We start from the raw sequence: 13,766 nt of genomic DNA, 5'->3' as shown, positions 1-13,766 counted from the left end.
TCCGGACTTAATTACAAATCATCTTTGGCTGGCATGTACTGGAACATCAGCACTCACAAACGGTAGCAGCCCCTGAATTTCATAGCCCATAAATTTGAGTTACCTGCAGTAAACTAAGAAAGTGGATGCTACTACCTCTTTTTCATCTTGAGTTATTTGCCACAAGCCTGATGACTGAAAATCAGCACTGGGTAAAAAAATTCAGGTTGACATAAGTAATGGGGTAGTGATTAGCTGCTTGAACCATCTCTAATCACCTAGGCACCTGACAGCCCTGAGTTCTTTCTTATAATTCCATTGTCTCTCAAGAGGAGGCTGAGTACTGAAGTGCGGATGACAGAAGAGTGCTCTTATCTGATGGAAGGCTGTGAAGACTCTTCCTTGAAAACATCACAGAGTATCAGATTATCTGTCACCCACTGTCAAATAGACTTGAAGCAAATGTTTTTCTTATTTGGTATTTGGACAGAGTCACGACAATGTTTAGACACAGTTGTAGTACATATTACTTTGACAAAGAGCTGATAACAAGCTGATAAATTCAACCCTGGGTAAATCCCAACAGGTGGATGTTTGGTTTTGCCCAGACCCTCAAAGAAAAGCTGACATTTCAAAAACTATGGAATGGGAATACCAGCAGGTTTTAATTTTAAATTGTTGAAATGTTTTAATCTGAAATTTGTTTAAAATAAAACAGATCACCACATCTCAAATGCTTCCTTGTAATTTGCTGAAACAAACTAGATTGCATGAATTCACATTCACCACAGCTTTATGCTTAATTTTCCCCTAAAAGTCAAGCTCTCTAAGTGGAATGATTTCCCACTATCTGCACATACTTACGTGCCTCTTCAGACTAACCTGAAGGCACGGAACACCAGGAGATGTAGTCCTTTGTGGAGCTCACTCCAGTTACTCAGACCATAGGGTCCCTAATGCAATTTCCATTAAAAAACCCCTGCAACTGATTTCCTCGATTCAGGGTGAAATATTTCAGAATAGCTCAGCAAAACAACAGTGAAGACATTTTTCTAAATTAGGAAAATGTTTCCTGAGCTGGTTTGGAAATTATCTGGACTATCTGAAAGGAAGTTCTTTACTGGTTAAGTACTCATCTCTTGAAATAACTGCCCTTTCAACTTTATTGCTGACTTTTATCCTATAATTAGAAGTGCAACTGCCATTGAAAAATATACCGTTAAATTTGAGGAATAAATCCCTGTTGTTCCTGAGCAGCAGTCCTGTGTTTTATGACCTGCTCTGCTTTATGATGTTTTGCAGCTTTCAGAAGGGAAGTTAGCATTGCTCAGCCTGCCGCTCTCACTGGGATCATATTGTCGCGTCTTTTGCTTTCATTTTTCTCTGAATCTTTTGAACTAAATGAAAATACTTGCTTCCAGAGAAAAACTACTAGCAAACCTGCAAGGAAGGATAGGGAATTGAGAATAAAGTTATCTATAGCCATACTTTTTGACACGGGGTGGCAATTTGATGGGGAGTGGATTAATCGATTTCAGTAAATACATAGCAAAGATTAATTATTAGATGTGGGATACGTAAAACAAGAATTCCACTTGGCTGGGCTAGGAGTCATTTTGAAAACTCAATTTCTCACTAGCACCTCCTGCTAAAAAATCGTATTGTTCTACAGGCAATTTAACACGTTAAAAACGTGTTGCAGCGCTTAAAGAATCTAAAGAAAGCAAAGCCAGGCCGTGCCGGTGCACCTGGCGTTGGTGCAGAGCTCGAAACGCTGAAACACAGGGTCGCCCGTTTGCAGCCCGCAGCCCAGACCCAGAGCTGCTCGGGCTGTCCCTGCTCTGCGGGAGTTGCGGTTATTCCCCGGGCCGGGAGGACAGGCAGCCAACCGGGGACGGGGGGCGGGCAGTGCCGCGGCCCAGCAGCGCCCCGGGCGGGCGGCCGGCGGGTGTGAGAGGGGCGGCCGGCCTCGGGCGGAGCGCGGCAGCACGTCCGCGGCCCGTAGCGGGGCCTTTCTAACGCACGCTACGGAAAGGCGGGGTGAATGCCCACAGCTGAGCCCAGTGTGGCGGGGTGGTTCTGCAGAGCTCGCACCGCACCTACAGCCCTTTCTTAAGGCAGCAGCAGGCAGAAATCCGTGCTAACTGCTGGGCCTAAAGCAGGGCCGGGGGCTGCCAGGTGCAGAGCTGCAGAGGTAAGGCTCAGGTGCCAGGCCGGGTCTGTTTTATTGTTGGCTTTACAACGTAAAAGTAGCAACGCTGCTCCTGTCCTTTAGGCATAAGCACGCATCTGGTTGGCAATATTTACACAGCCAGTTTTCTCCTTCCCCTGTTTAACTGGAGCCAGAACCATGTTTAAGTACATCATGTGAAGCAATGTTAAAGAATGGCTCAGGCTGGGAACAGGTAGGTGAGGAATATGGAATTCCAGGTGTAGGGAATCGTTTCAGGCTTGCATTAAATTGGTGGTATATAAACAGAGATGGTGCCATGACAGTGGAGACTTTGAGTGTTTCTATCATTGAGCTACCATTGGTAGGAAGAAACTGAATCTGTGTGGAATTTCCGCAGTTTTCACTGTGCAAGACTTATGGGGAAAATGCCTACTAAGAATTTTTTCAGTAATGTTTGGGACTGCATACACCTCATCTTAAAACAAGTCTTGCAATGATACTTCAAAATATTTTTTTTTAATTTCCAAACGTGGAAATAAAACTGAACATATCAATATGTAGAATAAAAAAAATAAATCAATATAGCCACAAACAGACTCAGGCCTGGAAAATTTTTCAATGGCCTTCAGGTACAGCTGTGCTGACAAAGCCTTCTCATAAACGTAGAGTTATGTGGCAAGCTGAATTACCTTATGAGCACAAATCACTTTTGTATGCACTGTAACACATTTCATCAAAATCCTTTTGCCATGTAGATGGTATATCCAGCAAAACTTTGCCTATGAGATTTTGCAGGATACACAGCATCACAAAATTTCAGTTTGCAAGTTAAAAAAAAAAAGTTTGTTTTTGTTTTTTTAAATGATGGGATAAGTTAGAAAACTGCAATTGTGAAAACCTCCATGGAAAAAATTTAGTCAAAAAATTTCAACTGAGTGCAGCACTCAAATTGTAGTCTACTGCTAGTCTGTGATCTGTGAGATACAAGCATAAGCACTCTTTCTCCAGGGTGCACAAGTGCTCAGGAACTTTAGTGCAGTCATTTCTTGATATAAAGTCAGAGAAGAAAGATACAATGGAAATACAAATGGAATTTGATTATTCCATATCGGTGCCTTGCGGCCCGAGTAGGTTAAAAATGAGTTTGAGAATGCATGGAAACTTGATAACTAGACTAAAGCCACCAAATTTAGCTTTACTTATTTCAAATACTGTCAACACTTGGCAGCCATTTAGTTCCCAGTTACAGTACACATGCAACTTCAAGACTGCCAAGGAAGCCTTGCACCATCTGATGAGGGTGTTGACTGCCGATAGCTCCCTCCTACCTACCAGAAATTAAATATGTGGGGGTTCAATGCATGGATGACATAGTTCTTTACTGGGTAGTCTACTTGTACAAACTTGGGAGACTATAGATATGTGAACATACATTTTATTAAAGAAATTGCTTTTGTTCAAGGTCATGGTTACAGTGTTCTTTAAAGATTAATTCCTATAGGAAAGCAAAATTCTCATAAGAAATGAGAACAGTGTGGAAGCTTACATATGATCAGATTTGATTTACTAGCATGTGGCAGTTGGGGACGTGGTTTAGTGGGACTTGATAGTGTTAGGTTTACAGTTTGACTCTATGATCTTACAGGTCTTTTCCAACCTAAATGATTCTATGATTTTAGAAAAATGTAAACTGCAAGGAAACACACTAAACAAGCAATGGTTGCTTTATGCATTTCCACAATTATGGATGGCAATGAAGACAAAATCTGGAGTCACCAATTTTACTGTAGCTCCTCAAGTAGATCTATAAACTATTTCCTGGTATCTAATTCATTCCACAGAATTCACTATTACTAGGCTTTTGTTCCAACTGCTCATTCAGTTTTGCAGTCCTTAAGTCGGGGAACATTCTGCATTTATCATATGATGGTTTGATTGGATCCTGTGGCCCATAAAATCCTTCATAATTGGAAGTATTTAGATTATTACTGAAACAGGAGCATTGTAGGTGAGATTGTACAGTTGGACTAATTATTATCTTTGGTTTTGGTTTTTTCCTACAAGCTGGAATTCATTAGGAACAGTTTTGAATTTTAATCATATGCAAAACTAAATTTTTAAGCAAATTCTTTAAGTCTATTTCTTCTCCAGTCCCTAGCTGAAGATACATCACAAGATTATGATGGTTCTAATTGCTGGAATACAAAAATAATTTCAGCTTCAGTGAACATGCTGATTTGTTCACTTTGTTGCAACAACAGACAGTACTTAACCTAAGGTTGCAGTATTCATGACTAACCAGAAACGGTCACAGTAAGCCAAAACAGGCAGCCTCTTCTGTCTACACCATCATTACAAGTGGAAACAGAAAGCAGAAATACTTAGTAAATGTATCAGTCTAGCTGCATCACACTGCTGGCCACTGTAACTGTCACCTAGACAGCCACCAGAGCACCACTGCTTATTCACTTCAGTCCTTTAGAACCACTTTTGCTCTCAGGACCTAGGACTGAAGTCTGTTTAGAATGGGTTCTGTAGCTTTATTTTAAAAGTAATATAGAAAATGTCCATGGATATTCAGAAAAAAAGGTTGTGATTTCAGCTGGTGTTATAGTTTCTTGCCTCCACTCAGGTTGGGAACTGTCTGTGGAGGTTGCACGCAAATCAGATGATTTCTCAGTAAAGAACTGAGACTCATGAGGCAGCGGGCAGACCCTGTCTGCATGATTGTGCTCAGTTTTTGCGGAATGCAACAGTTCCACACCCTTGCACCTTCCCTGCCCACCTATTTTAGTGGAGCATTTGCCTCGGGAGAAAGCCATGTGCCACAGCGGCAGTTCTTGTGTCTTACAGGGGCTGTGCACCGGGGTCAATCCTTACACATGACAACTGCACAAGGGCTGGGGTGAGCTATGCTATCTCCCCAAACTAGCATTTTGTCTATTTTTGCCTGACTAGCAGAGTCAGCACTTTAGGAATTCCTACGTAATAGTTATATTTGTCTGATCCCTTGAGGCTATGTGCGCAAGCTTAATCCACCTACTTAAATATGGCACAATTTGACGTTGACAGGTCTTTGTGACAAAAAGCATTAGAGTGACCATCCTCGTGCTCTTTGACATATGAAAGTCACCTTAATATGCTGCTGTTACACAGAGATGATATACCTGTGTCCATGATGATGCAGCTGTAGTCCTGGCTTCCCTTTCAGGTAGATGGGAGTAAGCCCTCTGGTCAGACCGGGTGAAATCCTCAATTCCTTGTCTGTTTAGACCAGAGTCTTTGCTGGGTTGTAACCAATCTATACCTAACTGCAGGGAGAAACTAGTGCAGGAAACTTTCCTGTTGAATGTTCCAGCCCGGTGAAATGTTAACTTTAGACTTTGTGCAAGCCCTGACTTAAAGCTCAAGGTCATTTCCTTCACCTGAGGGGATAAAACCACTACTAGTTTTCCAATATTACTGAGAGTTCCTAAGCCTACCCAAAACAAACCTGGTCCTGAGTACAGAGTTGCAAAATGAGAAGAGTTATCCAGCCAGACCTCTTTCCCAGTTTGCTTGCTGACAACCTGTAGCTCTCGAATGGTCTGAACTTCAAGACTCCAGAATACTTTGCTCCCAGCACAGTAGTAGAGTAGGACCTGGAGACTGTTTTAGAACTGTCAGCATGCCTTGTCATGTTTATACTCCAATGTGAAAAGTAATATATATGAGGTCAGGGAGTTTCTATGCTTGTTGCTGTCGCAGAAGCCAGTGGAAGCGGGAATTTAGAGCCCTTGAAAAATGGCCATCACACATAAGCACCCTGCCAGATCCAAAGCTACTTGTGGTTATTGCAGGCTGGATGTCACTGCAGCCAGACCTAAAATGGAATTGAAATTTTAAATAATGGTAGTCCCAATTTAACATGGTTTTTAAGCATTTCCATAACTTTCGTGCATGGGTAATCTCACGGAACTTTTAAAAGCTTAGTTATCTATACACACAGGGAGAGATTTAAAGTCCTTTTTTTATCCAAAATATTGAACACGGTAAATGTGGAACAGTGATGGAAAATTGTTGGTAATGGGTCAGGTTGCATCTCCTGCTGATTTTCAGGAGTGTATGTGTGCATATATAATTATAAATCACAAATAAAAATGTCTTGTCTCTAAGTGCTCATATCCTATGTCAAACTGGATCCTGAATGCATCTGATGATGCAGCTGAGGCATGAAAGCATTTCTGGAGATGTTATCTAAGTGACAGTTGTGCTTTCACTTTATTTGCTAACTACACTTCTTAATCTACTATCCTTTCTGAGTAGCCATGTAGTAGACTGCTAAGTTGGTTCCTTTTCTTGCTGTAGAATTTTATATAACCAGCTGCTTTACAAGTTTCACAGCCAATGAATAACCTAAGGTCTCTGTGTAGCGCAACACAACCCACTGACATCCAACATTCTTGGCTTCTTACATAAAGAACTGCAAAGAAGAAACCACTGCCTTTTGCCTTAGAAACTGTGAACCAGAAGTGAACTTCAATTGCGTGGTAGAAGGCCCAGTTGACATGGTGTCAATCCAGCAGTAACTGGACCTTCAACAGCCGCTTTCCCCTGTAGCATGGGAGGGATCGTTACAACCCGGTGAACCCATCTTCTCCCAAGGGGCTGGGGAGCGCATGCTGGAGGCACCACGTTCTCCACCGCCAGCCCCCCTGACAATGCCTCGACAAAGCACCATATTAGGCAATGGGGCTGTCGGGAATGGCATCTGGGGACTCCAGTGAGCATGCCTCCTAGGGAAGGAGCACAACCGTAAGCTGCTGGTTGAGTGCACAGAGCCCTTTCCTGGCTGACAAGCCTGTTGCAGAGGTCAGCCAGAGAGGGCTATCATTCTTTGGGGAGGTGGAAACTACTCAGTGCTATTAATGGTTTTTTTCCTGGCTGTCCTCAGGAATGGAACTGTAAGCCAAGCATGACCATGAAAGGGGTCACACATGGCCAAAAGATTATGCTGAAGTATCTCCCATGTCTCTGCCACCCCCAGTGCCTGGAACTCTTACCCCTTCCTTTTTTTTCCTCCTGCACCATACTTCAGGTCTCTTCCCTGAGCTCAGTTCTTGCCTCGGTTAGCAATGGACCAAACAGCCTTGAATTATGGTTTAGGAAAGAAACCACTGACTTCTTGGTCTGGCTTCAGTCATCATCCCATCACAGAACTGTAGAATAGGTGAGGTTGGAAAGGACCTCCGGGGATTGTCTAGTCCAACCTCCCTGCTAGCAACAGGGTCAGCTAGAGTAGGTTGTCTGTGACATTGTTTAGGTTTTGAATATCTCCTTGTATGTCTGCATGTATGAGATGAAGTTCAGACTATAATAATAGTGTTTCTAGTCTGGTTTGTGCAGTAGATTTTGGCTAACATCTGTGCCTATTGCTAGGTAAGAGAGGACTAAAGATGTGTGATCTCTGACCAACAGAATGTGTTGTGTTGAACCATGTGTTCATAGTGTGATGAAGCCATGAAATACTTTTCAACATGAAAGAAGATCTCAAGCAAAGTCCCTCAAAAGGCTCATAAGCCTTTCATCTGAGCCTTGAAATTGCTGAGTTTGGTGAGCTTTTGTTTATAAATCTGTGGGCCTTGCTGGTGAGCCAAAGAGAATTTTCCAATTCAGTGTTTGTAAGAATACTCCCTGTTTCTAGCCATTACATTTCAAAAAGACGATTATATAGTCAGCCATTATCTGCTATTACTTTTCCATGCAAGAAATAGATTTCCATGCCACAGATGTTATTTTATTCTCAGTGGAAGCAGTAAGAAATGTCATGGTAGTAAAAGGGTTATGTTCCAAGACTTACTTTTTGTGGTGGAATTTTCATAGTTTCATATGAAAAATGTTCATATTTTCCTAGGTCACAAAGCAAAACTTAGTATGTTAGTTATTAGACCAGAAAAAATAAATTGCTATAAGCCTAAGTAAAGCTGTTTTATTATTGTCAGACTCTGTTTCTGTTGATCTTTAATGTACATTCTCCCTTCTATTCTGTATGATGGGTGCTGTGACCAGAATGTATATCTCTGAGCTCTTTCCCTGTAGCAAGGGATTCTCAGTGGACCTTCTACAAGGATATACTGTAGTATCTGCATATGTGACTGGAAGTTCCTAAGCCATATCAAATTCACACAGTCAAAATTATATTTGTGCTAAAAGTATTTCTCCCTTTTAAATGTTAAATGGATATATTAAGAATGAGAACTATGTTTTAGTTAAATTTAGACCTGAGTGCAAAGGATTAGCCTTACCAGCATTTCTGTGTGACAGAAATTGAAACTTTATTTCCTGAGTACGACCTTAGGTGGGGTCCCAAAGGTTAATACCCATAACATGACAAAGGTTAGTAAGAGCCATCTACTGTTACAATTAAGGATTTCAACCTTTTAAATCTTTGCTTGTTGCAAGTACTTAAACTATAAGTCAATGCACTACCTCCAATAAATATTACTATTTTCAACGAGTCCAGAGTCCTAAGGATTTTACAAGTTGAAAATAAGCTTCCTTTAATGGTTTAAAAGTAAATTTTATCTAGTTAATTTTTGAAAAAATGTTTTTAGATCAGAGAACATGTCGTCCCAAAAGGATAACATTTAAATAGGATAAAAAGCCTGGTTTCTGTATCACACATCTGAAAGGAAAGCAATTTAGATTAAAAAGAATGACTGAAAGAAAGAACACCGAAACATACTGTAGGTTCTACACAGAGCTGCTAAGCTGATTTCACTGAACTCTGAACTCTAGATCTAATGGTGTGGTTAAAATTAAATAAAGGTCTCTGGATTCTTTGTGAATGACCCTCTTCTGTTAATTAAAGTTCACAATTAAAGTCATATCAGATATTATTCCAGTTGAAAGTTTGCTTAAACATAGCAATATCATAGCTTAAACATAGGATATCATCTGACAGAAACATATCGATGTGCTAATTTATATATTTAAGCATATGTTCAAGACCAATTCACTTTAAAAAATCAAACCCAAACTTGAAATTCAACTTGGATCCCACGATATTCCAGAATTGTCCTCAACTGGAATTGCCGAAAGGTCCCAGAATGTGCTGGGTCCCACCTATATAAATTAACATGAATATGTGCAGGAAGATGACCTGCGTGTCTGGGAGAGGCCATATCACTCTTACAACTACAGGAAAGGGGGTCGCAACAAGGCGTGTGTCAGTCTCTTCTCCCAAGAACAAGTGAAAAGATAAGAGGAAATGGCTTCGAGTTGTACCAGGGGAGATTTAGATTGGGTGTTAGGAAAAATTTCTCCACCGATGGAGCTGTCAAGCACTGGGACAGGCTGCTCAGGGAAGTGGTTGAGTCACCATCCCTGGAGGTATTTAAAAGACTTGTAGATGTGGCACTTAGGGACATGGTTTAGTGGTGGACTTGGCAGTACTAGGTTAATGGTTGGATGGACTCAATGGTCTTAAAGGTCTTTCCCAACCTAAATAATTCTATGATTCTGTGAGTATTATATCTCTCTGGACTGGAAAAGTTCAGTATCATCTCTTCACAGAGCATAATAGCTTTAGGCCTCTGACCCTGTCACTCTGAAGATGCCATGTGTTGCATGTGTGAAAGCAAAAATAAATTTGAGAACTGCATTAAAATATTAAATGAACCAAAACTGTGTCCAAATTCAACAAGAATATACCAAATATGTGAAAAATATTTGCTTTTACTTGAAGCTCAATATCTGTCATCTTTCCTTGTTTTTCAGAGACTGAAACTGAAAGTGCACCGCCACCTCCAGGTTAGTGTAAAAAACACCAATTTCTGCTGTAACACTAACAACAGTTCCATGAGACTGGATACTGCATAGCCATAAGATGTTTTGTGTACATTGTCCCTTTGAGAGAACAGTAAGAAAAGTAAGAAAACCCAACTGAGTAAGATATTCTCACTTTACTTTGCCTGAATGTTGATTTTTCAGACTCAGTTTTTGTTTGCGAGAGACTTGTTTGCATAATGATGCAAATGCTTTTCAGGATACAGGAAATTGATGACTGCTTAAATTCTGTGGCTAAATTATGCTGTCTTCTTTGATGCTGAACAGCATCTAATCACTAAAATATTCCCTTTTGTTTCTCCTCAAAGGCACACTGTGAGTAAAGTTGACAGAATCAAACATGGGATTCATTTCACCTAATTTTAGCCATCTGAAGATTAGGTATCTTGTCTAAGTTGTTCAGCAGTGCTCCACCTACAATCAGTGGAGCAGATCCTGGGTCATACATGCTCATCCAATGGGTGTTTCCTGGATAACATCTAAAATGGCACTGGTTGTCTATGTATAGGCAGTTGCCCTGAGGAGTCTGGTTGTCTAGAACTGAGTGGGTGAGTAACTTCCAGGAAGCCAAAGTTAGGTGAAACTGAATCATAAGGACTAGGGCTTCAAGTTAAGCTGAAGCTCTGTGCCGACCTGCTGCTTTTTCTTTAGGGGGAGCTGGAAAGGTAGGCAAGCCTTTGCTGTGTGAGTTTGATTTGCATTGAGCAACCTGAGTTAAATTCTCAGGTGCTGGTTAATAACATATGTACATTACACATGTCTAATTTGACCATTTGGTGAGTTTTTTATTCTCTGTGTAGCTACCTAAACAGCAGTACCAAACAGAATACTCTGTAGGTGTTAAACGTGCATCTACTACAGTCTTGCAAACTGGCATTTTATCGTGCTGATTCAAGATATCTTTGTTTAAATGATATGCTATTTTATTAAAGAATACACACTTTTTCATTAAAAAAGACAAAGTCTGGAGGTAGCAGTACCATTTGCCACAGGGAGTTTCATGTTTAAATAGCCCATATGTTATTTTTATCTTAGGGTGAACTCTTTCATATCACATATATTTATTTGTAAGGAAAGGTAATTTGTATTTCATTCATGATGGTTGTGGTTCACTCAGCCATAAAATCTGTACAGTTGATATTAAAGTAATTAATTTCAAAATGTTCACACTGAGGCACTTATCTGATAGACTTTGTACTTGAATTCATGTTATTCATTGGTCTTAACTTTTAAGTAGAACTGAAATGAGGAACTGCTTTTTGTAGACAGAAAGGAATAGCATATTTGAAATGTTATATTAAAAGACTTATTAACATTTTCAAATAAGTTACATCATCTTTGTTTTTATTTAAATACACAGGATTAAATATTAAATCACTCCTATAACCCCCTTCCTTTCCCCCATCTTGTACTTCCTCTGTACAACAAGTAGGGTGTCAGCAGGCCTTTATGGTTAGGCACAGACCAAACTGGGATATTTCTAAGCTGGAAGTACCAATCACTTCTCCTGGCTTGCTTCTGCCTGATTTGAGATGCTGTCATCTTGGATTACCAAGATGTATCATCAAGATGCGTACCAAGCTATCACACAAAGAAGGAAGCTGGTTGTTCAAGAATCCAAATGCTATAACATATAAATAGTTTATTGGACATAATCATAATTTTGAACTACAGCAGGAAATTTTGGGGAAGCCATTGTAAGAGCTCCTTCTAGATCTCAATGTCAAGCCACCAGTTTGGTATTTTTAGTCCTGATGAGGTTTTCAAATGGGATTTAGACATGCTACCACCTGCCAAGAACAGTGAATTCTAAGCTCATTTCCTAGTAGGAAGGGAAAGTGTTACTGTAGCAAAATCCCCGTTAAAAAGGAACAATTTGACCATCTGGCCAGGATGGATGACCTGACAACTGGAGGTTGGAAATTTAGGGAATTCAGACAGAAGCATCCAGGATTCTGTCACACTTCCAGAATATGGACTTGTCTTCCAAATTTCAAGTTTTATTTTCATAGTTACCATGGTTATGCACATGTGAACAAGAAATCAGGATAATCATATCAACTGGTTCTTGCAAATATTTCTTCCGTGGCACAAAAGTTACCTTAGCTCCATCTTAACAATATTAGTCCGTTGACCTTCACGCATGTTTTATCAGACAGTTGACAGGTAAGTCTGCCACAGAAAGTCCTTGTTCACAGGCAATAGAATATTGAGTGTTTACACTTTGAAGACAAATCATATGATTTGACAAGTCTCTAAATGGTCTTGTATGGAAATTGAATGAGATACAAAACCAAAGAGAATAGGAATCATATCAGATCCTGAAATAGAAAAAGCACAGACATTTTTATTTTGTTGAAAATACAGTCCAAGTTTTCGCATACCTATAAGGTCAAAGATAATTCACATTCACCTCCTTGGAGTAGAGGACAAGCTGGATCAAGAAAACTAAAAGCAAACAGCTTGAGGAAAGATTATGATGAAGATGGTAAAGAATTAAGGACACCCTCAATATGTTCTGTCTGTGGTGTACTTTGTCTTAAGGATAAATTGATTAGGGTGATGGAGCTCTGTATACCATTAATATTTGGCAGTATCTCACGTCTGATCCCATTCCATTCAAATTAGCAATGATATTAACTCATTTCAAAGGCTTTCACAAATAAGCCCAAGAACAAGAGACTAACAATTGCTGCTTCTGAAAAACACAGTATTTTTCTTCCACTGAGTACAGGAACATCAACCTTATGCACTTGTTCAAGACACAGAAAATGCATTGATATGCACAGAGTTGTAAAATGATTTATGGGATTACAACTGTGTATTACATATACATATATCTCAATAACACTTTAATTTTGCTTTTTCAATACTAGCAGAATGTAGAATATTGCTGGTTTTTTAATGCTGTGTAAGTTTTTCTTTTTACTTTAAGATCCTCTCAAAAATATACTTGTACTTCCTACACAGAACAAAAAACATCGCAGGAGGGTGAAACTGGAAAGGGTAAAGGTGAGTTTGAAATCATATTTTTAAAATGGGCAGTAAAGAGAACATTCCTAAATGCTGTTCTGATGCTGGATTGCTTGAGCTGCAATTCAGAATTTGGGTGCCAAATTTCAGAAGTGTGATGTGAAGCTTCCTGGATCCTTTATCTGCATGACTTATCCAGCACAAGGAAATCATGATACTTAATGAAATTCTGCAAACAAGACTGACACTTCAGCAACAGTATTTATATAGACTGTTTAATTAACAGATCAATTTTCAAGTTATTTGCATGAGCAGAAAGCCACATTTAAGTGAGCCTGGATGTTAACACTGACCAAGTTTGCTAAAACTCAGATACTGTGGATGCTGGTAGCTTTTAAATAGAGCGGACAATATTCTACTGTCACTCTAAGCTGCTTCTGTTCTACCACAGAAACCTGATATTGCATGTTTTACCTTTCAGCAAAGTCCAATAGATTTTTTTCATCTGATAAAAGAAACTACACGTTTTTCTTCCTGTCCTTTTTGGAAGCCCAGCAGTTGAGCTCATTACAAGTTCTGAAAAATGTCTTTGAGGACTGTCTACTGTGAATAAACACATAATTGTTCCACTAGCAATGCATGTAAAAACCAGCTCCATTTTTAATATATATTTTTGTGCCACTGAGATTAGACTCCAGCTCTGTTGGCAATTCTTCCAGCTACAAAGATACATTTTGAGGGAACTGGGCCAAATTTTGCTCTTTTTTGAACTCCCTGCCAAAGTAGAATTCAAACAGCTCATCAGCTTATTTTC

At 39.8% G+C, this 13,766-nt stretch overlaps 1 protein-coding gene across 1 annotated transcript in view; it reads left to right on the top strand.

Moving 5' to 3' along the window:
- MYBPC1 (myosin binding protein C1) overlaps positions 1 to 13,766 on the top strand; it is a 93,705-nt gene that overhangs the window by 22,288 nt on the left and 57,651 nt on the right. Inside the window, exons 3-4 of the mRNA XM_055807651.1 lie at positions 9,911 to 9,943; positions 12,950 to 12,991. Coding sequence (XP_055663626.1) covers positions 9,911 to 9,943; positions 12,950 to 12,991 — 75 coding nt within the window. The remainder of the gene's footprint in view (positions 1 to 9,910; positions 9,944 to 12,949; positions 12,992 to 13,766) is intronic.

The sequence above is a fragment of the Falco peregrinus genome, chromosome 6, assembly GCF_023634155.1.
Source record: "Falco peregrinus isolate bFalPer1 chromosome 6, bFalPer1.pri, whole genome shotgun sequence".
Classification (NCBI taxonomy): Eukaryota; Metazoa; Chordata; class Aves; order Falconiformes; family Falconidae; genus Falco; species Falco peregrinus.
This window is presented reverse-complemented; position numbering and strand designations above follow the sequence as displayed.